This window comes from Rhododendron vialii, chromosome 6a (genome assembly GCF_030253575.1).
Source record: "Rhododendron vialii isolate Sample 1 chromosome 6a, ASM3025357v1".
NCBI classification, from domain to species: Eukaryota; Viridiplantae; Streptophyta; class Magnoliopsida; order Ericales; family Ericaceae; genus Rhododendron; species Rhododendron vialii.
In genome coordinates this window covers 42,410,180-42,438,151 of record NC_080562.1, presented here as the reverse complement: position 1 = coordinate 42,438,151, position 27,972 = coordinate 42,410,180, and the positions used below count along the sequence as shown (strand labels likewise).

Below are 27,972 nucleotides of genomic sequence, written 5' to 3'. Positions count from 1 at the left end.
AACTGGAACGAGCTCGGGTAGAAATGTCATTTTATCTTCTTGAAGTCATCATACCTTTTTTTTTTTTTTTTTTTTAACCGAGGAACAACCCTGCAGCCGAGCCACTATTGGACTCGACTGCACAATCCAAATCTCGGGGGAGACTAGCACAGCAACCCACCGTCGTGGCCCCCCACTTAAATCATGGTTTGTCTCCAGGGGAATCGAACCCTGCTATATTGCAAGCGCAAGTTCGCCCTTACCATGTTAACAACTCATGGTCTCAATTAATAAAACATGTCGACATGGCGCAATGCAATTGATTTGGAGGAAACAAAAAAATCATATGACAACTTTTTTTTTTAATCTATCTTGGTAAACCACATTCGCTTACATTTTTTTTATAGGTTATTTGGAAGCAACTATTCTATAGTTGGGAAGAAGTCCAAGATCGTGTGACGTAGTTAAATAATTTGATAATTTGAACTGTTCATAATGCAATCTCTTCTGGATACATTATTTGAAAACGGTGGGTTCGACTCCGCTGTGGTCAACTAAATTGATTTTTTATTTACCAAAAAAAAGAAGGGGAAACAAATGGACGATGTTGTCATATGATTTCATTGTTGCCTTCATAAAATATGTGGTATATACACAAAATGAATCAACAATTATAAAGAAAGAACCTTAGGGAGTGTTTGGGAGCCTCAATTTTTTATTTTTTGCATTTTACTCATTGCCATATTAGCTTTTTGGATTAGAGAATAAATTCTTTACACCTTACCGTTGGTATAAACATTTGTTTTTTCCAAATCAATTGCATTGCAACACGTGTCAAAACAGTGGTCTCAATTAATAAAACATGTAAACGTGGCGCAGTACAATTGATTTGGAGGAAACAAATATTTACATGCACCCGGCGGTATAAAGAATTTATTCTCTTTAAATTATGGTCAGAATGTGTTTTGAATCTGGTAAATATGAGCAGAATGTATTTTGTAACATAATTATTGTTTGAGAAATATTTATAGAATACATTATGTAGGATAAGGGAGAAGAAAATTACTGCCATGTTTGTTTTCTCTTCATGGTAGTTTCCTTGGATAGTTAAGAGAGTAGTTTAGAAAATTAGAAAATTAAAACTGTGAGCCGGCTTCAAAACCGTCGTTCACACCAAGAAAAATGTTCACTTTATAATAGTAACAGATATTTCATACATCACATATCTCATCAACGCTTTCACAAATTCATAATCTATTTTGCTTGGAATTTAATATGTATAATTCACAATCTAAGCTCTAAAAATTTGGGTTATCAAGTCCTCTCCGCCAATTTTTTAGTATATACTCATATAGTACAAAGTAATTTTCAGCCGCATGATTATGTTTAGAGATTCTCTCACGTGATTATGCAGCTGAAAAAACATGGTACATGGGTGCACCCAAAAATTTGAACATATGTTCTCCAGTGCTCCAACGACACCGTATTTAACTTTGACCCATCTATATTCTCCTCTCTCTCTCTCTCTCTCTCTCTCTCTCTCTCTCTATAACTGACAGGCAACCGACTCACTCTCAAAGCTTGTCTTCCTTTCCTCTTATTTCTCCACAGTTTTCACTCCTCCATCTCTCCCCACAGTAGTGCTCTTGTCCTTGCAATTGACGACCGCTCGAGTGGTTCCAAGTTTAGAACTTTTGGCCTTTGTGGGATTGGACCTGTGACCTTTCGAGCAAGCTTTCCCTGCATAATCTAGAGTCCCGATCTTTGCAACTTCAGGTACTCATCCTTTTTATTGGCTTTTGAACTGGTTCTGCGATTTGCTTTTGGGTTTGCTGCTCCATGGTATATACTTTGTTTTTTAGCATTTGTGGGGTTTTAGATCCTTTGGTAGGGTCTCTATCAGAACAGGTGGGTCGACTGTGCTCAAGAGAGCCGCGATTTTCATCGGCCATTTTTGTCGGAAAAATTCGTTAGAACTTCTCAAAACTTAAATAATTGGAGACAACTACACAACATGAACAATATGCAAACATGTTAATCAAGGCACGCGTAAAGTTTTCTCCTTATATATATGGAAGATACGTCCCTCTTGCACCAGGTTGATTGACGTCCACTCCTGAGATGCAAGGATCATCCTGGAAGTTTTGTGTGCCTTTAGAGCTTTCCCTGTGAGCCACAAACCATCTGTATGCTCAAATACCAAAATAATATATCTCCACAAAGTATGAAAGGAAAGCACCCAAACTGTCCGGGTAAAAACTTTGGTCTCTAGCTACCTCCTTATAAGGACCAAGGAGCAAGTGTAGCATTTAACCTATGCATAAAACCTTGATAAAAGTTATATACGTACCCTATGAAGACCCCATTCCAATCAACGAATTGGGTGTATGACTCCGAGTAGTAACTTGTTCTACATCGAACCTTTTTCCTTCTTAATTATATGTAGAATGTTCAACTCATTTGAGCAGAGATTTCAGTACCTTAGGCTTCTTATGAGCAGGATACCTTGTAGATCTATCTGGTTCACTGGTGATGCTGTGTACATCTGGATTTATGACTTTGTCCCTGGATTTTCGGATAGTGAAAAAGACAAAAAAGAAAGAAGAAGAAAGAATGAAATTGAAATGTTTGGATTCATGTAGTAACTATTTAGCATCGGGTGTGTATACTTTTCCTTGATTCAAACGTGATATCTGAGACTTGGCATGTATCCTTCTATTTGAACTTACATGAACTTTTGACTTTATTGCTGCAGATGCCTCTTATCTGTGTTGTTAGAGTTGGTGATGAAAAACATTGAACTGAAAAACAAAGAGAGCAGTGTATTTGGCTCAGTAACGAGTATTAACTTCACGCATTTGTCCTTTCCTTAATAGCCACAAAATCTTGTGCTAAGCAAAGGAAAATGGTTGGTAAAAGAATATTAGAAGGAAATTCTTATCGGCCTACACCTTTGCACGTTTCAAATTTGAATGCAAGTAAATCACAGCTTGATGCAACAGAGTACAAATCAATGGATTCTCAACGACGGTGGATTACCAATGCTTTAGCTGATCAAACAGATTCAAGCTTAGCTTTGGTTGATTTGGAACAAATACCAACAAATCTAAGTCCTACGGTTACCGACACTGGGGGTTTACTTGAATGTGGAACTTATCAAGAAAAGAAAGAATCAGAACATGGGTATATAAAGGATAGGTCACCTTCAACTAAAGTAAGTGATCGGTCCAGTAGCCTTGAATATGCTAGTGGGATTGCTAAAATTAGCAGTCAAGCTGATTTTGTTGAGAGTGAGCAGAGCAGCACGTGCATGGGTAGCTCAAGCAGTGATATAAGTTTTGATAGTAGTTTTAGCAGTTTTAGAAGAAGTGTTAGCAAACCCCACAAGGCAAACGACTCAAGATGGGAAGCCATTCAAGTTTTCCAAGAAAAAGACGGTGCTTTGGGTTTGAGCCATTTCAGATCGCTGAAGAAGTTGGGACGGGGGGATATGGGAAGTGTCTATCTTTCAGAGTTGAGAGGGACGAAGTGCTTCTTTGCCATGAAGGTTATAGACAAAAAATCACTAGATACCCAGAAGAAGCTGATTCACGCTCAGACAGAAAGAGAAATACTAGAGTCCTTGGATCATCCCTTCCTTCCAACATTATATAGTCATTTTGAGACTGAAAAAGTCTCGTGCTTGGTAATGGAGTTTTGCCCAGGAGGTGACTTGCATGTACTCCGGCAGAAGCAACCAGGAAAGCGATTTCCCGAAGAAGCTGTTAGGTATGAGACTTGTTCCTCTTCTAATCTCAATATGGTTAATATCTCATATTCTATCAGCAACTCTTTGAGATAGTATGGGTGCATGCTTTGGTAGAATGTTTGCCTACTGTTTTTTATGCTCTTTATGACATCAATAGATTGTTTGTTATCTTACCATTGTTTCTAGAGTATCTGTGCTATTAATTGCATGTTAACCATCTGCAACCTGTATTTTACTGAATGTTGAAAGTATGTATGCTAACGAGGGTTGCTCGGTATTAAAGCATAACAAACTGTTAATTTTGTGGTCCCCATTTGTTCCAAGGTTTTTGAAGTCAATCCTATAGATAGAGGTGGAAAATAATGCCTTGATTTGATTGACTGTATTGGGCTTGCAAAGCCTGATTCGTTTTGGATAGTGCCTCTAAAATCTAGACAGGTGGTGATGTAAACTCAAGCTTATAAATACTTGCTATACGCAATAGCCAATGTAACTTGTACTCTCTTCATTCGACATAGTGAAACTGGTGTGAGCCGTGGATGTATTGACTACACAGTTAGAGAACCATGTACAAATCTTGTGTCTCTTGTTCTTGATAATTCTTCGCATTCTGTGCTGCTAAGTTAATAGAAAGAAAATCTATCTAACAACTTAGAAAGAATACTGTTACAACTTAGAAAGAAAATGTATCTAAAATTCTTAATATGACTTCGTGCGTGCCATGGGAAGGTTCTTGTAACAGGATATTCCATGTCTGGAAAACGGAAATGCTGGTATCCTTTTTCACTGAAAACATCGACAAGGAGATGCGAGCATTGTGTTGAAGACTCCTAATAGTAACTTAAGGTAGAACAGTTTAATTAACAGGGATGAACGCAATGGGGCAGCGCTGCAGCGACCTTTTTACTTCCACCCTCGCCTGGATGGAAATTGTGGACACGCCAAATAACTGACTCGTGCCATGTTGTAAGGAGTTGGGCATGTTGAAACTAGAGGAATGAGAGTAAGAAACTGGGGAGAATAGTGGAGAGAGGAATGCTGAGTGCAAAACTAAGTTGTTACTGGTTTACCTTCTTCGGTTATCACATCACGTAAATATTGAAAGAACACTAGTCTTCTGTTCTCTTGAGGTAATTTTGTTTTATGTTCACCTTTTATTGTCATCGAACTTATGAATTTCCATATGCAGGTTTTATGTAGCAGAGGTTCTCCTTGCTCTTGAATACCTCCACATGCTTGGCATTGTCTATCGCGATCTTAAGCCTGAAAACGTCCTTGTGAGGGAAGATGGACACATAATGCTTTCCGACTTTGACCTCTCTCTCCGATGCACGAGCCGCCCAAGAATTGTCAGGTCTGCATCAGCTAGGCCTGGAACTTATTGTTTCCAACCTGCTTGCATCGAACCGTCTTGTGCAGTAACCCCAGCATGTTTCTTCCCTCGCATTCTTAATAAATCCAATAAAGAGCGAAAACCAAAGAACGAAGTGGGAAACCAAGTCGCCCCGGTGGAGCTCATAGCTGAGCCAACAGGGGCCCGCTCAATGTCGTTTGTCGGGACCCATGAATACCTGGCACCTGAAATCATAAAAGGTGAAGGTCATGGTAGTGCAGTGGATTGGTGGACTTTAGGTATTTTTTTGTATGAATTATTGATTGGTAAAACTCCTTTTAAAGGGTCCGGGAATCGTGCCACACTGTGTAACGTTGTTGGTCAGCCGGTTCGGTTCGAGTCACCTGTTATCAGTTCTGCAGCAAGGGATCTGATAAGGGGTTTGTTAGTGAAAGATCCCAAGAAGAGGTTGGCATACAAAAGAGGCGCAACAGAAATAAAACAGCACCCTTTCTTTGAAGGTGTGAATTGGGCTTTGATTCGTTGCGCAAGCCCACCCCAGATTCCAAATCCGGTTGAGATTGAACGGATTCTTGCCCCAACGGTGTCCAGCAAAAAGGCCGGTATTGATGGTAACCATGATGAGAAAGGCTCCAACGATTATCTTGAAATCGATTTCTTTTAAGTAGATTCCAGACTTGATTTGCTACTTGTTTTCTTCCTCATGGAAAGCTGTAAGTGCTTGCAAAATAAGAATCCGTCCAATTGCCAACGAATGAGTTGCCACATTAACATGCTATACGCAATGTTGTATAAATTGTTGTGTTTGTACGTACTTTTTTATGTATATAATAAGACTGGTAATACGTTTCAAGTTGTCATTAAACAGTTTCCAATGCATAATATAGTCTGGATAGATCATTTATCATATGCAGCATTTTGATTCTAACTTCCTGGCCAAGTTAGATGGAAGTTTAACAAGCCAAATGGAGCTGAAAAGTTGAAATGGAGGATGTTAAAGGGTTCAAGCTTATCCTGGCCAAAACATGGGATTGTACTAAGGTTATATAGTACATGCTCTGTTTTTTTTGTTTTTTTGTTTCAGAAAATGCGAGAACTTACGTTGATAATAAAAGAAAAAGGTACAAGAAGGATAAATGACTTTGACACAAAACAAATCAGTAGACCACAACATAAACTACTCGAAAGGACCTGAAAAAATACCGTTCCATAGTTGCCTTCACATGCAAAAGCCAAGCGCGATAAGAGCAAGATATTGTGCATAGTGCTGCGGGACAGAGAGGTGAGGATCACTATAGTTATGCCATGCACTTTTGAACTCCTCTCTTCTTCTTCGTCTATTTTTCACTAAATAAAATCGAGCGGATCCAAGATAACTGAGCTTGAGCTGTTTACCATCTGGCTTAAGCTTGTGCGAAGTGGGTTTGGCCAAATTCTACAGTGCTATTAAACGGTGGTAATGCAAATCCATGCAACAATTCCAATGACATGATGAAATACTGCATCTAATTGTTGGAAATCATGGGATGTGAAGTACGAGGATCGATTATACTAACTCTCTGGGTCTTGGAAAGGCCTCGAGGAATCGTAGAAAATCAAACCATTTATTTGACTTCTTCAACTAAATATGCACAACCAATTGATCCATATATATTTGAGAAAAAAAGAAGAAGTTGTGCACAACAATTTGCTTGATGTCATTGAATATAACCTGTTCCCTGGATGGGCTTGGTAGTTGAAACAAAGCTAATTATGCCACTGATCAACAACCTAAGGAAATGTTCAAATAAATCCCTACCAGTGGGGGTTAATAATTTTAAAGTCAAGGACCTCATTGATTGGGATCAGCTTTCTTGGAGGGGAGCTCTTACTCGGGTGCTGTGTGCTGTTTCCTGATGCTGTTATAGCCAGAATTTTGGATATCCATTTGCCTAGGGAGAGAAGGGAGGATGAGCTTTGTTGGGAACGATGGGCAGGATACGGTTAAGTCGGGGTATTTTTAGCTTACTCTTCCAAGTTTGGTTCTTTGACAGCTAGTTGTGGTTTTGAGGGGTGGAAAAAGTTAGGTAGGAATGGGTTTGTTCACAGAGATAGAGCAGTACTCAAGGTGCGTGCGTATTCGGCGCTCATGGTGGAAGCAGCTGCGGTTTTGAAGGCTCTGGAATGGGCAAGAGGCAAGGGATGGAGTCGCGTCGAAGTTTCCGCGGATTGTCTTCAATTGGTGTCCTACTCGTCTCGTATAGCTAATGCTAATATGTACTAATATGTTAAACTCGTGTTATGGGACATTTTAGCTTTATCTCGTACGTTTATTTTGCTCAAAAAAAAGGAGGCTATGCAGGATTTAGGCCCTGTTCGTTTAGGCTCTGGAAAAACAGAAATGCGGTGAGCGTGGATCGAACACGCGACCTTCAGATCTTCAGTCTGACGCTCTCCCAACTGAGCTATCCCCGCTTATGCGTGCATCTTCGAGTCTTTAGTATTTTAACTTAATTCATAAGTGCAACCTCTTCGTGGCTAAGATGAATAATGAATTAACCTCCCCAATAATGACAATTAAAGTGGGTGTTTGCAATAAATTATTTTCGCAAATCAGTTTAAAGTGTTTGCCAAAAATTCTAAGTAATAGACTCTCGAATTTTGCAGATTCTGAAAAGCTAAAAAAAAAAGAATGAAATTCTCAAAATCTCAAAACTGAGTTTGGGTAGCTTTTGGGATTCTGCAACACAATTTCTCCAAAAAAAAAAAAATGAAATTCTCATTATCTCGCAACCGTAACAAACAAATTTCTCAACTTCTACTGGATTCTAGAATCTAATTTGCAGTAAAATCTGAAACTAAAATTTAAAATTTGTATTCACAACTATTACAAACAAGTCCAAAGTCTAATACTATGTTACTGCGGATTCTAGTATGGGCGAGGACTGATAGCCATTCTAGAATAAAGTTGGGTGATAGGTACTCCATAAAATTGATGATGAACGGATACAGTCAAATTGTGTTAACTGTTGTTAGTACTAGTAATTAATAAAAGTTTCTCATATTCTTTTCCTACATTACTTTTATGAGTCTGTTGTGCTTGAAAACACAACCCTAGGACACAATCGAGTTTGAAGCCGTTCGATGCATATGGGTCCACAGGCATTTGAGTTGTGTTTTAAATTTATGTTCGTAGACTTTTTGTTATTTCGAAGGCTACAAGACTTTTGCTCTAAGAAAGCCTAATTAACCTTGGTTTCGTTCACTTATCAGAAAAGTAGTTCAAGAAAGTTATTTCCATTCACAGTTCTCCTTCTGCTAATTGAACATGTTAAATTTTTTAGAAAGTTGCCTCAAGAATTTTTAAGTTAATGATTTTTACACTTGCATTCTTTATAATCGTACTCCCTTTTTGACTTATTGTAACGTGACTTTACAATTTTGTTCTTCCATTTATGAAAAGAGTTTATAAATAAAAGATGAAATTTTATAAATTCATATCACAATAAGACAAGAAGTATGCCTTTTGAATTTTTTTTTAAAAATCAATTACCAATTTTTTTAGAAAGCTAAACATTGCCACATGAGTTGACCGTACATTCCTTTTCTTCCGGTAACTCTAGTCTAGATTATGAATTACTGTACTACAGTACTATGATTGATTAGGTTTCTTGCAGGTAAAATATTTAGGTCCCGTTTCAGTTTACCTTTTTTTTTAAAATTTTTTTAAATTCAAATATAATAAAAATAAAAATAATTTTTAAATTTTTTTTTTACCGTATAAAAGATCTCAATAAAATCTATTAAATTAAAAAATTATTTACATAAATACATAATTTTTAAACTTAAAATTACCTTATTTTTTAAAAAATGGAGTACTTTTTACACAATTTGGAACACAAACAACCGAAGGTTTCGTAATTATCGTTGGTCCCCCTGTTCTTGGAATTTTCGGTCCTATAAATCCGCTATAAAGCAGAGCTCACCTTAGAGTCAAAGCAATAATCGTTGATCTTTCTCAATAAGGGGCCACATACCCATTTAACTCCCCATTCACCTTCTCTCTCTAGAATTTCGCGGAAGGGGATACCAGATCAGAAATTCAAATTCTGGGTTTGAGCTCCCTGGCAATTTTTACTGTGCGCAAAATATGGATATCATAACTGAAGACATGATCAAGCAGTTTCAGACATTGATTGAACAGAGTGAGTTCCTCAGTCATAACCCACTCTTCACTTTCTTTGATTCGATCCACAGCAAAGAAAAAGCAAAAAAGATACAACTTTTTGTCTTGTTGATCTTCAGAACCCTTGTAATATTTACTCCTTTTTTCTTTGTGGTTGTTGCAGTTGATGAGCCACTTAGGATTACCTTCAAGGTACTCATTCCTATCTCTCTCTATGTGGATGTAGTGTACATGATGCACATTAAGAGATACCCATGTAGATATACGTATGGTATGGGTCAGATCTGTTATTTATTAAAACTAAATTTGTGAGGTGGTGATCTGGGCATCTAGAGCTACTCTTGATCTTGGGTCTGATCTCCTCTCTTTAGTCTTGAATTTTCTGTATGTGGGTTTACGTATACTGACTATGCTGGTGTATATTATTTACTTATAAAAAAGAAAGTATAATATAAATGGTAAATCCTATTGCTATTTTGTACTAATCTTTTTTTTTCCGATTAGTTTGTTGGGTAAACATTGAAATTTAGGTCTATGTGATGTATGTATCCTAAATTCTTAGATCTGGATTGCATATCTGATTATGGTTACACACTGCTGCGAAATGCACGATCTTTTGTGTTTGGTTGTTTAGTGGAAGTACCGACAAGGCGACGAATAAATCGCTCTTAGTCTTAATGGGCCTCTTAAATCTGTTTAATTTTCCATGGATCAGTGGTCATAGTGCTACCTTTGAATATGGAAAGGGGGTCTCTATTAGCTCATTCAAATGTTCGCAGTTTTAAGCTTTTTTCCCTTATTGATTTTAGGTCTCACAGACTGATAGAGTGTTGGTAACTTGAAGTGACCAAGTAAATCTAGGATAGGTGGTGGTAAAAATTGTACTTCCCAGATCTGGGAAAATGTCATTGGTCCTGAGATTTGAGACCACAAAACGAAGGAAAGCGCAACTTAGTAATTGATAGATTCAAGATTCAAAATCAAATTGACTTGCTCGGGAAAATAAATTGGAAATATGGTCCCAAGGCATTCTGGGCTGAGAGATGGCAAGGGTAAAGGTCCCTAAGGGCCAAAGCCTACACTCTGCTGCATAGGTTCGAAACTATAACTCGTTAATGTATTGAGAAATGGGAGGAAGAATTCAATCTTTTTTATCAGATGAACACGCAGTAGTTGTAAAACTTATCTTGCATTATTGCATTGAACAAATAGAACAATAAAATTGAGTTTTGTCTTAACTTACATTTTACAGACTATACATCAAGGATATCCAACTGAAACTCTGGTGCGGTTTCTCAAAGCAAGGGATGGGAATGTTTCCAAAGCCCATAAAATGGTTAGATGCTGTTCATTTCAAATGAATACTATGACCAAAATAAAAATAAAAAATCCTTTAGAACCACTTCTATGAATGCATCTCCATTGCTCACCAATTATTATGTAACTGTTGCAGATGGTTGACTGCTTAAACTGGAGGATACAAAATGAGATTGACAATATATTGGCGGTGAGTTTTTATTTTTATCTGAAAACCAACTTCCATAGCTCATTATTCATTTTTCCTCCGTTTGGTTGGTGTTCATATTTTTACAACAAGCCAATTATATGGTTTTCTAGTTTCACAAACCAAACCCGACCGAGAATTCTAACAAACCAAACCGAAATGCTCTGATTGTTTTGGTACTCAAAAGTTCGGTACCAATAAGTTCAATTGCAATGTTAAAAGGGGGAAGGAAAAATAGCAACTATTATTTTAATGAAACTCTAATCTAGTGCAGTACAAAGAAAAAATGAGAGTATAACATTCTTCCATCTCTATGTAATCATAAGTATGTGAAGGGAAACTAAGATATGAATATATAATACTAGATGCTATGAAAGTAACACAAAAGAATCGGTTCGGTGTACAAATCTTTAAACATAAACCAAACAAAAAACCAATTTTTGTAGCTTTTGACAACCAAATTGACCAAAACTAATTAAAAATCAACCACAATTCACCGGTTCGATTTGGTTTGGTGCTTAGTAGGGAGCTCTTAAAGTGATTAGGAGTGTGCTCCTAGACTCCCAACTAAGGAGCTTGACGGGAGCCTGCGCCCTTTGGGATGGGAGCACGCTCCTTATGAAGATGAGAGCTTTTGTAGGATCCTTGTACAGGAAAACAGGGATTTATCCTTTTGCTTTATTAATTGATCTTTGATGAACTCATATATCTAGCCCATGTCATGATATCTTGAAAAGAAAACCGTCTATTGTAACACTAGCCCATTTCTTACACTTATGGTAGGCTTGACCTATATTTTTACTCCCCAAAATGATTGTACTTTTAAAGTGTATATTCTATACTACATTATTTTTGTAATAGATGTACACATTCCTTCATGCTCCCAACCTTGGGAGCTTCTATATTCCCCTGCTCCCCTCTCCTGCTCTCGCTTCGTGCAACTAAGGTTTGTCGGTTTTCCTTACATCCCTAAGTGACTAAGTATAGGCTAGAAGCCAAAGAAAGTAAGATATAAGCCCTGGCCACCAAGGTATCAAAGTTCTTGTGCTTTGAACTCTAATTCTTGTACCTCGATTATTCATGGAAGTTATATTCACTTGCGTCAAAGCTGAAAACTGTCATGCCTTATCAACTCGTCACAATTTAGAACAATGATAATGTTATTCATTTAGAAGGTTCTGGAAGTTCAGAATAGGTTAAACAATGTTGATATATCTCACTAGGTCATTAATGATGTGCTTCATCATTGACTTTAATTGGTGCGTTATGCAGAAACCAATCGTTCCTAGTGATTTGTACAGAGCAGTTCGGGATTCACAGCTAATAGGAATGTCAGGTTACTCAAAAGAGGTACTAGTCTGTATTGATGGTTTCCTTTGGGTGCTTGAAATTTGTGTTTACACGAATCGGTTTCAGGACTTGGATTTTGTTTTGCCTCACCAGTCTGGTGAAGTTGATCATTGTGGAAACAAGATTTTAATAACCGAGAAAGATTGCAGTTTGGTAATGATTTGCTGTTACTCAGTCCTTCTTTCCCCTTGTAATCATTTCCAGGGTCTTCCAGTCATCGCTGTTGGTGTAGGGCTCAGCACGTTTGACAAAGCATCCGTAAGAACCCAATATTTCTTCATTTTGATACGAGCTTCAGCATCATCAACAATTAATATTTTTTTTCAAGCTACTTGGGGGTCAATGCACCCGAACTTTTATCGACGGGACATAATGTTACACTAATGCATGAAGTGAACCAAGCATGAAAATTCCACTTGGAGCTGGGTTCAATCATTTTGTTCATACTGATGTTTAATTCTTTTTCCATTCTAGGTTCACTACTATGTTCAGTCCCACATCCAAATGAATGAATACAGGGACCGTGTTATATTGGTCAGTATGATTCCAGCAGATATGGGAATGGTTAACCATATAATCTCATTTTTAGCTTCCGTTTTACCTAACTATTGTTTGGTTACAGCCCGCCGCAACAAAGAAGTTTGGACGGCATATTGGTACCTGTGTGAAGGTTCTGGACATGACTGGGCTAAAGCTTTCAGCACTCAACCAAGTTAAGGTATCGTTTTGGATTGCATGTTAAGCCTAACCTATAGTCGTGTCGCAATTTCCTCATTTGTCTTTGAAACTTCCTGATCAACTCTCCGCTGCTCTCGTTAAATGTTAACATTTATTAGTGAAATGGATGTAATATTTTCTATTCCACTATGATTTATAGGAGTTATTTGATGGCCTGAAATTAATGTGATTCCTGTCTTTCTTTTGATTTCACATACACAGCTTATTTCATGTAGTTTGTTTATTGGGAACCATCTTCATGTTCTATGTTTGTTTCAGCTATTGACTGTCATATCGACCATCGATGACCTCAACTATCCCGAGAAGACGGATACATATTACGTTGTTAATGCACCATACATATTTTCAGCATGCTGGAAGGTTTGCTTTATCTTCATCTCTGACGAAACATGTAAAACAGGATGATTTTCTCTTATGGAAATCCTAAGAGGTGTGTGTTTTGGCAGGTTGTTAGGCCTCTTTTGCATCAGAGAACCAGGAACAGAGTTCAGGTGCTGCCAGGTTCTGGTAGAGACGAGTTATTGGCGGTATAAAAACTTTCACCGTGCTTCTTTCTCAGTTTCTATACAACTTTATTCTTAAACATCATTTGTTCTACAACTGTCTGATGTTGCAGCAATGATTCTGAACCTTCTTTTATTGCTGTACACCAAACCTTTGACACTTGATTTGCTACTTGAATGCAGATAATGGATTATGCATCTCTCCCGCATTTTTGTAGAAGAGAAGGGTCTGGATCAGCTCGGCATTCTGGTAACGGAATGACAGATAATTGTTTCTCCTTGGACCATGTTTTCCATCAACAGCTCTATCGTTACATCAAGCAGCAAGCTGCGCTTGTAGAGGCACCAATTAGACAAGGTTCAGTCCATGTGGATTTCCCTGAACCAGACCCTGAAGATGCCAAAATTGCCGAAACCATAGAATCCGAGTTTCAAAGGCTTGAGGATCATCAGAATGGGCTTTCCAAGTCCAACAGCAACCATAGAATGAATGGTGACTGAAAGCTCGAGGAAGACGAGCCTTTTTAAGGGCTCAGGTGATATGTAGTAGTACAACAGTTCGTTGATTACTTACAATAACTTGCATTGAACGAGGGTATTAATTTAGGGATGACATAGCAATTCCTTGCATCAGCTCACTGCAGATTTGGTAGCAGAAAAGCTGGTTGCATGTAGCTTTGGCATTACCATTCACGGGTATACAATTGTATTGATGACCAGAACATGACGGACTCAAACATGAATTTGTTCGCTTTTTACAACCGTCTGAGACGGAGACAACAGTTGGCAGCAATGTTAATGGATTTATGAATGTCAGAGGTTCATACTTTCTATTTCTTTCCATTGAAGGTTTTGATAATGAGAGAGAGAGAGAGAGCTGTTTTGGGGGCGCATTTGAGATCCTGTTAGAGACGGTTTTGTGTGTTTGGTGCAACAGAGTCAAGAATGAACAGTGAGTCGTATAACCCAGATAACGTTTTTCAGTAGTGAGTTTGTCGAGTCGATTTGTTGGTAGTCTGAGTTTAGTTTTTACACAATGATCCCTGGTTAATTTAGTTTAAGAATTTTGAAGAGGATAAACTTCGTCACTCATTAACGCAAATGAATTTTCAAGAGGATAAACATCTTGTCACTCGAACGCACCATTGATCGCAGAAATGACAAATTTCGATCAACCAACATTTCGTCAACCAACAGAATTGGCTTGCTGACCAGGTGAGGAATTCGATGCATTCGATTCTTGCCTGCACCTGGACTCCTCTACCATGTTTATGAAGCAAATTGGAGTAGGTTTTTTTGGGTTATCATGATCCATATTAGTTGGAAATGTACTACTACAATTTTAAAGAGGCTAACATTGAAGTTCAATGATGCATGTGCTGCTGTTGGCCCTACTGGGTATTCCTTGAAGCATCGTTTGAGGAATCAAGAAGAATGCACTGAAAATAGAAGCACATGTAAAACAGCAGCACCAAAGTAACTCCTGAGAAAACAAAACAGATCATATGTCCTGAAATCTCCAAGCAAATTGTTATAGGGTGTTGCTAGACCATTCAAAGCCAGTTTCTTGTGCTGAAATCTCCAAAGCAAATTGTTCTAGCTTGTTGCTACATCATTCAAAGTCGCTCTTCCTAAACCCCAACCACACCACTGCTTCCAAATTCCATCTTTCACATTTAAAACGCCTAACGAAAAAAACGAAATAACACCAAATATACAAATACCAAGGTATAAACGTTTATCTCTCAACCATTCTCACTTGCACAAAAAATACTAAAGCGAAAACACGTCTCAAAACGGCTTCTCACCAGGTAGATAAGATGGCGATCCACCCTCAATCTGATTCTTTTTCCTGTGAAAGATGCCACTGAAACTAGGTAAAAGCCCTTTCTTAGATACTGAAATGTTCTCCTTATCTAGCTTTTGGGCTGCTACAACTTTCTCAGGCAGGTTCTGCTTCTGAATTCGGTAATGGCGTGGGGAAGATTCTGTTGACATCTCTGTCTCAGCAAGAATCCGAGAAGCGGCATCAGCTGCCTTCTTCAGCTCCCGGTCGCGCCACCTCCGGAGCTCTCCCTCCACGGCCTTCTTGGCGGCCTCCGCCATCTCCGCCTTCTTCAGCGCGTCCTGAGTCGCAGCTTTCATATCCTCAATCTCCTTCTGAGTCGCCTCCATCCTCTTTAGTGCCTCATGTTCACTAGCTTTCACAGCTTCCACCTGAGCTACTGCAGCCGCCACTTTCATTTCCGATAGTTTTTCCGATTCCTCTACTTTACGGCTCAATGCCTCAAACTCATCCCTCGAGATTGTAATGTGTGCCCCAGATTCAGAGGTCGAGGCACGCGCCGCATGAGTTCTCTCAGACAAAATTCTGATCTGATCAAGCGCGCTTGCCTCAGCCACTTTTGCTTCCTCAGATTCTTCCAGTGCTACTTTTAGAACATCCTCTGCCTCCTTGAGCGTTATTCTGGTGGCCTCTGCTTCCTTCTTTAATTCTTCAGCTTTCTTTTTCATCTCTTCCGCTTCCAATCTAGCGTTTTCATTTTCTGATGATAATTGGTGGAGTGTTGATATCATTTCTTCAGAAGCTCCTCTCACTTTAGATTCTTCTAAGATGGCTGCTTCAAGCTCAGACTTGCTTTTCCGGAGCTTCACGTGCAGATTGCCAGCAATGGATTCTGTTTCCGCTTCCTTCTCCTTTAGTTCCAAATGCTCTCTTTTCACATTCTCCAGCTCTAGCTTAAGGGACTCCACCAAGGTTCTAAGGGAGCTTTCCTCTTCAACAACCTTGTGAAGCGACTCCTTAGCATCATCCAGTTCTAAAGTGACTGTTCTAACAGAATCAAGATCCGAAGCCTTCGCATTTTCCGTTTCTTTTTTGAGGGATCCAATCTCATTCACCGTCTCAGCCAGCTGAGACTCGAGATTTTTCGCGACTTCAGGATCGATCTCTTTCTTCAAAGCAAGCAATTTCTTTGCCGAGTCTTCAAGGGTAGCTTTATACGACTGTTTCTGAACTTCCTTTTCAGCAAATATCTTTTCTTGATCCTTCTGGACTAAAATCGTTGCTTCCTTCACCTGCCCAATTGCCTGATGTATAGCAGTAATTTCCTTAGAAACCTCACTAGCTTTCTCCGTGTTTGCTTTGGCTGCTTGCTCAGCATTTGCTGCTTGCTTGAAGGCAGCAGATTTTGCTTCCATGGCCGCATTACACTCCTGATGCATCTGCCTCAGCAATTGTTTTGCGGCATCAAGTTCAGCAATTTGAGTCATGTACTGCTCTCTTTTATTTTCCATGTCCTGTTTCTGGGCAACATCATTTACCACAGAATTATCACCGTTTGCTTCTGCAAGTTTGTTCTTTGCAGCTTCTGTTGCCTTGATTGCCGATTCCTTTGACTTGGTCACAGTTTTGAGTTTCTGGGTTAGTTCATCAACTGCCTTTTTAGCCTTTTCAAGCTCTTCAAGTGACTGAGCTTTTGTAGCTTCAGCATTCTGCAGTTGTTCCTTGAGCTTATTTAACTCTTTCTGAGCCAAGTGAAGCTGTGTTTCTTTTGCTAATACCCTCTGCAGCAGATCAGATAAACAATTATAAGCTAATCGTAAGTTACTACCCCCTCTGTATTTAACACCAGCATCATCAATCGAAGGGACAAATGAAGCCACAACGCAATTTATTGGTGTCTCGAGAAAAGAAGAATCGGATTAAGTAAGAAAATTGAAGCTGCAAGAGTAAATGCTGACACTTCGTGCATGACTGCATGGTATTAACACCAACCTTTATCAAACTAGTACTAGGTTTGCAAAAAGGTCAAGCTAAGTACAATTCCATCAATAACATCCTCCATGAAATTTATGAGCTCCTTATTCATTCACCAAATCTAGATCAATATTAAGACAACAGAGTTTCCAGAACAATCAATCCCTCCAGGCCAATCAAAAACGAAAACAATCGATCCCAAATGGAATTTCCCATGCCATAAAAGCTTTGCCATTTTGTAGCATTGAAAGCAAACAATGTTACCAAAATTGCAAGTAGAAAAGAAAATTTTGCAATTGAATGAGTAGCATGGTTTGGTTCATGCCACAATAAGTGAATAGGTGACTAACGAATACATCTCTTTGGGCACAAAATCCCACAAAAATAAAAAGAAGAATTAGAATCATAGTACTTGCCGAAGCAATGGTACTACAAGAAATATTATTGCGCTAATAAGACAGAATCTACGCTTGCAACTGTCTACTATTCACCTAGCGATAAGATGGAAACCAATATCTGTTGTATACTTGTACTGTATTTCAAAACTTTCAAAGCCACATCATTCGGATCTGAATTTAGTACAAGGTCCTACTGTATCCAGAGACTGGATTGTCACTAAATGCATGCATGTATCCATTTTAGGCTTGTTATTATGGTACAATTATATTACCCCCACAAAAGAAGAAAAATACTGTAAGTGATATGAATATGTTTCTATACAAGTACAGCAAAGGTATCATAGATTCATAATACCTCCGCAGAATGTGGCTTTGTCTTCTTGATTGCAGGTTTTTCCCCTGAAAAAGCGCCTTCACCAAACAAATTGACAGCATCCTTGACAGATTGAAATGGTGCCCTGGTGTCTATCTCTCCTACTTCCGCTTTAGGAGAGTCGGTAGCATTTTGACGGTCTTTTGCTCCCATAGTGCTTTATTTATTATTACCTAATCGCCACCTGTCGATAAAGAAGACAAAACATTTGATTTTCGAGCTAATCTAGAGAAGAATGAATACATACATAAGGATAAATCTGAGTGGACAATACTCATAATGATAGGGCAGATAGAAGGTAACTTCCAACCCAAAAATTGCCAAACATAGACAGCCTTGCTTATATCACAAACTGTTGACCCAGGTAAGAGTAAATGAGTAAAAGAGGTTCTAATTGAGAAACACCAGTCAAGCATATGAATTATCATAGAGAACTGGGTTTCACTCGCAGACTGAAAACTTTCAGAGATGTTCATTGTTTATGTGTCCTTAAGGTAAAAACTGAAGAAACCACTATATATAACGGGGTTACTTAGGATCTCCTTAACTCCTACCCGACTGCACATGGCAAATGAGGAGGCAAAAAGGAATTTACTGAATAAGGGTCAGGTCTATACAATATGCAGAAGCGGCAAAAATGATACAACAGTAACAACATCATAATGGTCGGCCAGATAAAAGCAAAAACGGGTAGCAGGACATCCACAATTGCAAAGAATGAGTTTGATTAGACACATTAATGAAGCATTGGACCATGGTACAATAACTCCGTAAGAACAGGAAGCCAAGGGTGATACTTGGGAACAACGGCACAATTTTCCAGCAACCAATTCGCAAGACAGAGATGTCCGAAGCTCACAGAATCAAACAAAAGACCACAGACAAAACATGGCCTTACATAGTTGGTGATCCTCACAAAGACTAAATCCTATGGCGCGAAGCAACACAACAATAGGAAAACAATTAATAGCGGTGGAATGGATTAGAAAAGCTAGGGAGAGACTGTATTAAATAAATGTCCAAGATAATGTGCAACTCAATAGCTGAAAACAACCAGAAAATAATCCACAAGTCTAAAGTAGAGAACTAGATTACAATTGGATTAAGCAGCCAAAGTTAATTATGTCTCGTACACTCATGGATATTTAGATACCTGATAGTAAAAGAGAAGACACTACTACTTGCACCAATCAACCATCATTCTTGGAAAATCATTTAAAGCGCGTTTTTCCCCAGCCAAAAGATTTTCATCAAACATGTATAAGAATATTTACAAGCTTAGTCACATAATCCTCCACTAGGATCCTTCGCTCGAACTCTCAATTCTCACTGCACACTTGCACCCTCAATCCTCACCCTAGTGAATTTTTAGTAGTTTGGGATCTTTTTGAAAGATGCTTCCACACTCTGTGCACATTCTTGCAAGAATCATGTCTTCACTCTAGTTTCCTCTAAAAGTTCGAAATTCTCTTTATCAACAAACAGAAAGAAAGTCTTTTCGGTGGTATAATCCTATCCGGGTCATATAAATATCTGATGATCTTGCGAAATCTTCCACTAATTGCAGTATCGCACAAGTTGCTAGCCAACGACTATGCCACTTCCAATCCCACTACATGACCATTAGAAAAGTTGATCCCATCATATATTCTCAATTTTTCATGGCATCAAGAACGAATATCACAGATACCATAGAAATCACGAGTCAAATCAAACAAATACCGTAGTAAATAACAAATTTACAATAACCGAATATTCACAAGTAAAGAGAGAGAAAAGCAAGAAAAGACGATGAAAAGGCAGGAACAGGATAAAGTACAAACCTAATGATACCTTACTGAAAACCCCTAATCAGTAGAGAGCGAAGAGACAAAGGGATCATAAACCCTACGATTCAAAACCCAAAATTCTGACCGTGCACCAATTCTTGATTTATCTTCTTTCTATAACAAAGTCACAATACCCTTTTGGTAAATCGTTCAAAACCCAACTGAGATTAGCACCAAGAAACAGTCCAAAGACTGTTCCAGCTACCAAGAAAATGGACTATTGACTATACGCTAAGAATACAAATTTCCAGTGACCTTTTCGAATTTGCAAGAAGAAGAGATTAGTGAAGTGAAGTTGGAGTATGAACTGGGTTTGAAGGGAGGAGAATCGAAACGGTGGTGGGGACTGGGAGGAAGATTTCAGAGAGAGAGAGAGAGAGAGAGGGGTTTGAAAATTCGACGGCTGGTTAGGACATCAGAGAGAGAGAGAGAGAGAGGGGGGGGGAGTGCAATTTTGTTCACCCTCCTTAAAGGAGGGTGAACATTACCCTCCCTCGTATTGGTTGGAATGGTGTAGGTTTCATCCGTGCAATATACTTTTTGGTAAGCATGACATCACTTTGTGGTGGGATCCACACCATTTCAACCAATAGGAATGAGGGTAATGTTCACCCTCTTAAGTGGAGGGTGAACAAAACTCAACTCGGGGGGGGGGCCAGGTCAGCAATGGGGCACCGTCCAAGTAGTGTCTGTGGACTCTGACCAGTGTGGTGGGTAAACGACGCGAAAACAAAAGTAGATAGGGTAATATCAATGACCCCCCTGAGGTTTTTCCTGATGGCAGATAACCCCTTCACGTATATGAAATAGAGATAAAACTGTTGTGGTTTGAATGTTTACTTCACAGTACCAAACCAAAAACTTTTCGACCAAACACGTAATAGAATCAGCCAGAACTGATTTATAGTGGCAAGTTTACCATTTGTTATAGAATAACTAACAAAAAACTCTTAATTCTCAAATTTTTAAGTCGACCATAATAAATTTGTTCTTTTTCTGATCAAAATAGTTAATATTTTTGTTAATCTTTTTATTAAAACAAAACTCTTTCAATAGGTATAAAAAAAGTCATCTTGTTTCAAAATAAGTAAGAGTTGATATCTTATTATTTTTTAATAAAAGGGTAAATTTTCATACATAAGTCATCTTTAGCTCATTCCATCACTTGTTTTGACAGATAATTATCGATTTAGGGTATCTATGAAATGCACATAGAAACCGCGGAAGGTATCCGCCATTGAAGAAACCTCAGGGATTGTCAATGAAATTTACCAAGTAGATAAAATGGATTGGGCTTTTCTGTCTTGTCTCTTTCTCTCTCTTACACGCACAACTTGACACTAACATGTCCTAAAACACATTTGATTTGCTTTTCTATCAACCTTCCGATAAAGCAGCAGCATTATTGCCACACTTTATGCTATTTCCTTTCATACAAACTCACGGTGATCTTCATCATGCCTTGAGATCCTGTGTCCGACTCTCCCTGTCTGATCCGTTTGTCTCATTTTTTCTCGGTCGTTGATTTTGCAAATCAACGGTTGAGATGGACCGAGCATGTTTTGCTCTAAAACGATGTCGTTTTAAGAAAAAAAATGCTTGGCTTATCTAAGTCGTTAATTTGCCAGATCAACGACCGAAAAGAATAAAACGGGCGGGTCGGACATGGGATCCGGACTCTCGGATCATTGGGATGGGCTCTTTCTCTCTCTTGGCATATTCGACTGACATCGTATATGCATGTCAAAATAATTGGATTCTCTCTCCAAAAAGTATGGAAAGGAAATCAATATCATGAAGAAAATTTATTCTATTTAGAGTAATTAGTTCACCGATCTGGCATCAAGACTACTGGATTAAACTCATCTCACTATTCGATGCAAATTACTAAATTATTTGAATAATGTGATAGAAATGGTAATATTCATTTTTAGTGCCGAATTTAGCACAAAAGATGGTATTATTATTATTTTTTTTAATGAACAAATGGCAATAGGTGAACTTGAATTTTGTCCAAAAATATCAAATTATGACTTTGGCACGCTAATGGCACTGCGCATACTCGCTACAAATTAATAGTCAGTCATCATACTACTCGGAATGAGAAATTTACCATAGATCTATTTACTTGAAGTCCTTTTTTTTTTTGGGAATTTTAAGACTTAATTGGCATGTGACAAAAGATATTGCTTTTAACTCTAATGCTTTGGGCTGTTGGCCTGGTGGGTGTTGACTTTAGATTTAGGAGATTGATATCTCATAAGGTCTCATGTTTGTTCTTATCAGCAACTATTATATTGGGGTCACCTCACATCTACGTGTAACTGTGTAAGTATACGAGACTTCAAGGATTACTAAGATGCACACAAATTGAGCAAGTACATCCTACATTAAAAAAAAAAACACGATTTCTTTGATTTTTGAAGCAGTGAAAGTTTGTGACTATATGAGTTCTGAAAGGAGATTGAAAGAAAATTAACATGGAATTCCTTTTTTCCTAAGTTATTATGCTCGTTTGCTAGCTCTTTTGTACATAATGGTGTGCTTGCACATGATTGAAATCAATTGTGCCCCTCGTCTCTTTTGTTTCTCGATCTTCTTTTTATCGATCACCATGTCCAAAATGGTACTGAGGTTTCTAGTGCCACCATGCATAAGGCAGACGAAATACTCCTTGCCAGCAATATTTGCCTATCAAAGACAAGTACTCAAGGCCAGGGTTGGAAACGAATTGGATTGTTGCGAATAGCTCGAGATTCGACTCGCCATAGGCTTAGTTCATTTCGGCTTGTTTGTGAAAGAGTCAAGTTTGAAGTAGGTTTAACTCGACTCTTCCATAAAAGCTCACCTCCTTTATACTCGGCTCGTTTAATAAACGAACCAAGTTCAAACCCCTCAGATCCTGCTATTTTGCAGTCTACTTTTAACATGACCACCTCTCTCTCATGGAGTTATGATTTGGGTGTTTAGTTTGCGTTGTGCACTGAAGAGCCATATCCTATTTTATTTTTACTTCAGTAGTGATTTTACAAGAGGTTGTGAATTGAACGCGAGACAGTGGAAGATTTGTTTGGTCGTTAACTTTAAGACCTCAAACTTAGTTAAAATCGATGCAAGTTTATCCGGACATCCGTTATAAAAAAGAAAAAGAAAAGGAAAAGGAATGCAGAACAGTTTGATTTCCTCTTCACCCAGTCTACATTTAAAGAGTCCTACTATTGGTATCGATAGGATGACTACCGATGGGCAGCAAGCATAATTCGAGCCGTTCAATGATCTTGAAATCTTGAATGCAAAAATAGGAAATTGAATCAAGTACATACACATATCAGATTGAGCTGGTTTTTCACGAACCCATTAATTTTTTTTAATTATTGAACGACCCAAAGTGGGCCCCACGTGGTCTATCCCCTTAGCATTAGGCTCCGTTCTGGAAACCTTCTTAAAAAATAAGTACTTATTTTGCCACTTCTTATTCAAAAAATAAGAAGGGTCAGTCCACAAAATTCAAATAAAAAGTTTCTTTCACATTTTCAAACTCAAAAATAATGTAAATGAAAAAAAAAATTCCATTTTTTTTGCACCGTATTAAAGATCTCAATGAGATCTATCAAACAAGATCCATAGTGATAGGAAAATTATTTGCGTAAACACATGATTTTTGAACTTGAAGTTTCCTTATACAAAAAATAAGACTGTTGCTATGATAATGGGCGCCGGGGAAGGGAAATCGTACCGGCGGCCATGCCGGGCCGTCTCCGGCCACCGGACGGCCGATCTGAGCCGTCCAAAAATTCTAAAAAAAAAAACCGAGGGGGCTTACTCGGGAATCAACGGCATCCGAGATGTGTAGGGTGCTTGATCCGAGCACTCCTTTTCCATGATGGCTCAGATCGGCCGTCCGGTGGCCGGAGACGGCCCGGCACGGCCGCCGGTACAATTTCCCTCCCGGCACCCATTGGTACCTATATAAATTCTTCCAAAATAATTACCACCCTTCTTATTTTCCAGAACAACCCTTCTTATTCAACAAAAAATAAGTTCTTAACTTGTTTCTGGAACACAGCCTTAGTGACATTTGAATGCCCCCTACATTTTCCTTTTGATACGAATTTGAATGGACGGGCCCTTTAATATTATGTGGTGGCCCAACCAGTTTTACTTTGAAAACCCAGTAGTCGCAAAGTACATTTTCCCAAGTGTGATTGGAAAACCTGGGTTTTGGCCCATTGTAGCATGGAGCTTATCCGGGGGCCCAACAATCCGATCCATTTGTATATAAAGACAAAAACAATCCAAAAGATGTTTATTTGGGTTATTTTTGTCTTAATTTACCAAATTTTGAGTTTGGTTCATAATTTTTTACTTTTTCGATTACTCTCGTTGAAATGAACCAATAATATACAAAAATTAGACACTAAACTAACAAATAAGAAAAAAAATTGAATAAAGACCACCAAAAAAAAAACCCAAGTGGCTTATCAAGCCAAATCACTCCTAAACTATTTTTTTTTTTGGCGGAAGTGACAAGGCACCATATCGGAATTTCTATTTCATTGACCTGCTATGTATGAGAAGTTTTTAAAAATCAAAGGTCTAAATTTTGTCTATCCACCGTAAAAAAGAGCATTTAATTTTATATGGAGTCGTTTCTTTTTGCCTGATGAAAAAGTTCACTTTTATTGAAAAGTGCATGAGGCAATCTCGAATCTGGGACTACACCCTTCAATGAAACACTAACAGGTGAAAATTTGTATTTTTCAAAATTATTTATCTTAGTAATTTATTTGTAACTATAACGGTCATAATTTTTTTATTTTTTAAATTCCATTTGTCAAGACGACGAACGATTAATCTCCAAAAATTGTTCCACTACATAAATTATCAACTATCCTGCAAAATTCACCAGGAATTTACACATGATAGGTCAACATTCGCAAATGACACACTCTCAAATAAATCTGACTGGTACTTAAAACACAACTAACTAGCACTCTTAAATTAAATTAAATTACTTACCCCACAAACATATTAGTATTAAACTGACTGGTGTTGACATTATTTGTTTCATTTTAGAAATGAATATTTATAACGTGACACGTGACGAATATTTATAACGTGACACGTGATATATATGGGCGTGACAAAATTGACCAATTTGACAGGTTTCATTTTAGCTGTAGGGAAAGTCTTCAATACACACCCCTTTAAGGTGTGTACCATATGCACCTATTGTGTGGTTCATATTGTGCCACCTCATAAAAAATTACTTGTAGGACCGGTCATTCATAACATTTTATTTCGTATCGTAACTTTTATATTAAAAATTCGTAACTTTTCAACAATATGATTCGTAACTTTTTAGCAATAGATTCGTAACATTTTGGGATTCATAACATTTTGGTGTATTTTAATAAGGGTGCATATGATACACACCCAAATAAGGGTGTGTATTGTAGCAGTGTTCGTCAGGACTCTTGCATCTCATTATAGGAGGTTAGGTGTTCGAATCTCTCTATCTACGTGTGGATGTTCTTTTTTTGGAGGGACTTGTCTTTTGTTTCTTTCCTATGATGAGCTTATTTCTTGTATCGGTTAAGTTGTTATCGGGCTTCGTTATCCTGTGAACTTTCACCATGGATGTCATGTCCCAAGTTTGTTCTTTGTAATTCATTCATGATGTAAAAATGATCTCTCCTATCGATTGAAAAAAAAAATCTGCAAAGGATAAAACAATTTGCCACTGTATGTCCGCCTGGCGCTCCATGTGCATAGATGCATGCATTAAGATAAATGTCACTACTTTTCGAAATCGATCGGATGTGTGGAACAACTTACGCACACTTTGATCAATTTCAAAACTTAAAGTTATGATCTGATAAACATTTAGTGGCCTAATTAAAGAGTTTTTTCATGACAATAAGAGTCCAACGAACGAGCTTGAGAGTGTAAACCTCTAACCTGCTGTCATACTTCTAGTCGACAAATCGCTTTAGATTACTGCCACCTTAATTTACTTTTCACAATAACCTTTTATGTAACCTATGAGCCTATTAGATAGCTGACCATATAAAAATGGGAAAAGGGGGGGACAAAATAGTTGCAATAATAGAACTTTGATTCATGCATCCAACAGAAAGTGATTTGTTCTTTTACCGATTTAATTTTTTTTTTACAGAAATTGATGTGGCCAAATACCGACAATTTCCAATCGCACGAACCTCGGTGAATGATACCGAGCTAAACTTACCTATACTGCTATACAAAGGGCTGGATGAGATACGCATCCCACCCTACCTTTTAATTGAGATTTAATTGTTCGGATTTTCACCAAGATGAGAGGTTGATAAATAAAAAGCAAATGTTAAAATTCTTATATGATCTTAAAATATAGCCTTCGACATATATCAAATTTTCTATGCTAAAAGCCCCTTATTTGAAATTATTATATGTACCCTAGTATTTTATTGGAAAATTATTATCTGAGTATATTTTTATAAGTCTATAATAATATGAGATCAATTAATTGGAATGCAAAATTCATAAAGTGGACCAAATTCGGAAGTCCCCCCCAAAAAATATATGCATGGGGGGAAATAAGCTAATTAGGAAAATTAAATTAAATAGCCTAACTCTTGCTGGATTTTTGTTTCTCCACATTCAACCTCTTCTTCTTTTTTATTGTTCAAATCTTTTAGGTGCCGTCTGCATGAGAAGTAGGGCTGTAAACGAACCGAATCGAGCCGAACCCTGTTAAGTTCGGCTCGGGTTCGTTAAGGTATGAGTTCGGCTCGTTAAAATTTTTTAAGGCTTGGGTTCGGCTCGGTTGGGTTCGTTAAGATACTAGTCTGGCTCAAGTTCGGCTTGGATTCGGCTCGGGTTCGATTCGAACTTGAACATCTTGGCTCGAGTTTGGCTCGTTAAACTCAAATGAATCGTCGAGCCAAGCCGAATCTAAGCTCAAATTGAGCTCGTCAAGACTCAAGTTTGATTCGGCTCCGCTCATTAAACTCAAGCGAACCCAAACTCTCTCATTGATCGTATAGAATTTGGGAGAAAAATAAATATTGAATTATATATACAACCTTAAAAAAATTTACATTTACAAATAGACCCCTATTGAATTATTAATTAAATTTAAATATAGGTTCGCGAACCTAACCGAGCCGAATACCGTTAGGCTCAGGTTCGGCTCATTTACGGAATGAGCCTAGAATTGAGGTTCAGGTTCAGTTCGTTTAGCAGACGAATCGAACTCGAACGAGCTCTTACCGAATCGAGCCTCGAACAGTTCGCGAATGGCTCAGTTCATTTACAGCCCTAATGAGAAGTAAAAAAAAGAAAAGGACACTATTTCAGAGTTCCTCAAAGATGATAATTTGATTAATTAAGAAACTATATTAGAGAGCTCAAATTAACAAGGCGATCATACTCAAGAACACCAAATAATTTTCTGACGACCAGTATGCATGGCTTCGTTAGCTAGCCCGACATATAAGTTATACACGTATATATAACATGTAAGTTATACATGTATATTATAACTTACATGTCGAGCTAGCTTAGGCGTACCTCAACTAATCCTAAGGGTCCAACTCTACCGTTCACCTGCGGGGAAGCTCAATTAAAGTTTGAGCAAAAGTCCATATGGACTAGCTAGCCCCGAAAGAGTTGATAGTATCTAAGACCTTGAGAGGAAGCAAACTCATATAAGTCTCGGGCCTTAATCGATCACTGGTTAAAAACGTGAGACATATAATAATGAGGTGATTGCAATTGATAGTGTGGGGGTGGATTTCTTTGTGATCCTTCCTGTATAGCTGTCTTCGTGCGTTGGGCCGTGAGAGATGATGCCGGTCTTGATGTACCTGCAGAACCGGAGGAGGATGTTCCTCCGGGAAGAAGCTCCGACGAACTTGTCAGTAAGTGGAGAAGAGAAGAAGAAGTTTTGTAAGAAAGTATCTAGTAGAGAGAAGAGAGTGTTGTTGTGAAGATATGCCGAGAGACTTTTCCTAGTGGTCATGCTCTTCTATTTATAGGCGAAGGGGTAGAGTGCTGAGCAAGTTGGTCCTACTTTCCACGTGTCGCGTTCTGCTCGGGTGGCGTCCTGCAGCAGGGCCATTTAATGAACACCCCTTCCCAAGTTTCATAGAGCCACATGGGTCGACGTCAGAAAGGTCACATCGTTCAGAGATGTCACTTCGAATATCAGAATGGACAACTTACTTATCAAAAGATATTTCTGGAAGGTTCCATAATCGCCTGTACTCG

At 38.2% G+C, this 27,972-nt stretch overlaps 3 protein-coding genes and 1 non-coding gene across 5 annotated transcripts; 2 read left to right on the top strand and 2 right to left on the bottom strand.

Moving 5' to 3' along the window:
• The first annotated feature begins 1,498 nt into the window (after window positions 1-1,498).
• LOC131329699 (serine/threonine-protein kinase D6PK-like) lies at window positions 1,499-5,946 on the top strand. The gene is made up of 3 exons (XM_058363018.1): window positions 1,499-1,755; window positions 2,735-3,747; window positions 4,917-5,946. Exons 2-3 carry the CDS (start codon window positions 2,885-2,887, stop codon window positions 5,743-5,745), a joined length of 1,692 nt encoding a protein of 563 aa, XP_058219001.1. The 5' UTR covers window positions 1,499-1,755; window positions 2,735-2,884; the 3' UTR covers window positions 5,746-5,946.
• Window positions 5,947-7,462: 1,516 nt separating this feature from the next.
• TRNAF-GAA (transfer RNA phenylalanine (anticodon GAA)) lies at window positions 7,463-7,535 on the bottom strand. Its single transcript has one exon. It is a non-coding gene; the product is annotated as a tRNA-Phe (tRNA).
• Window positions 7,536-9,015: 1,480 nt separating this feature from the next.
• Window positions 9,016-14,152, top strand: LOC131329740 (phosphatidylinositol/phosphatidylcholine transfer protein SFH9-like). Its single transcript, XM_058363090.1, has 11 exons — window positions 9,016-9,265; window positions 9,410-9,438; window positions 10,499-10,582; window positions 10,700-10,753; window positions 12,023-12,100; window positions 12,305-12,358; window positions 12,575-12,634; window positions 12,723-12,818; window positions 13,097-13,198; window positions 13,285-13,365; window positions 13,525-14,152. Exons 1-11 carry the CDS (start codon window positions 9,211-9,213, stop codon window positions 13,840-13,842), a joined length of 1,011 nt encoding a protein of 336 aa, XP_058219073.1. The 5' UTR covers window positions 9,016-9,210; the 3' UTR covers window positions 13,843-14,152.
• A 695-nt stretch (window positions 14,153-14,847) lies between these two features.
• On the bottom strand, window positions 14,848-20,138 carry LOC131329691 (WEB family protein At5g55860). 2 transcript variants are annotated; one of them, XM_058363002.1, is made up of 3 exons: window positions 19,696-20,138; window positions 17,855-18,056; window positions 14,848-16,908 (listed from the first exon to the last, which is right to left on the bottom strand). In XM_058363002.1, the coding sequence occupies exons 2-3, from the start codon at window positions 18,023-18,025 to the stop codon at window positions 15,133-15,135; spliced, it is 1,947 nt and encodes a 648-aa protein (XP_058218985.1). In that variant the 5' UTR covers window positions 18,026-18,056; window positions 19,696-20,138; the 3' UTR covers window positions 14,848-15,132. The 2 variants fall into 2 exon arrangements, with proteins under 2 accessions (XP_058218985.1, XP_058218986.1); XM_058363003.1 differs by having other exon boundaries at window positions 19,706-20,136.
• Between the last annotated feature and the right edge of the window lie 7,834 nt (window positions 20,139-27,972).

Bases quoted from the DNA above. Each gene is read 5' to 3' on its own strand.
- LOC131329699 (XM_058363018.1), top strand. From the start codon at position 2,885: ATGGTTGGTAAAAGAATATTAGAAGGAAATTCTTATCGGCCTACACCT. The intron at 3,748-4,916 runs GTATGAGACTTG...TTCCATATGCAG, and splicing joins TTTCCCGAAGAAGCTGTTAG to GTTTTATGTAGCAGAGGTTC.
- LOC131329740 (XM_058363090.1), top strand. From the start codon at position 9,211: ATGGATATCATAACTGAAGACATGATCAAGCAGTTTCAGACATTGATT. The intron at 10,754-12,022 runs GTGAGTTTTTAT...TGCGTTATGCAG, and splicing joins AGATTGACAATATATTGGCG to AAACCAATCGTTCCTAGTGA. The intron at 12,101-12,304 runs GTACTAGTCTGT...AATCATTTCCAG, and splicing joins TGTCAGGTTACTCAAAAGAG to GGTCTTCCAGTCATCGCTGT.
- LOC131329691 (XM_058363002.1), bottom strand. From the start codon at position 18,025: ATGGGAGCAAAAGACCGTCAAAATGCTACCGACTCTCCTAAAGCGGAA. The intron at 16,909-17,854 runs GTATTATGAATC...GATCTGCTGCAG, and splicing joins CAAAGCCACATTCTGCGGAG to AGGGTATTAGCAAAAGAAAC.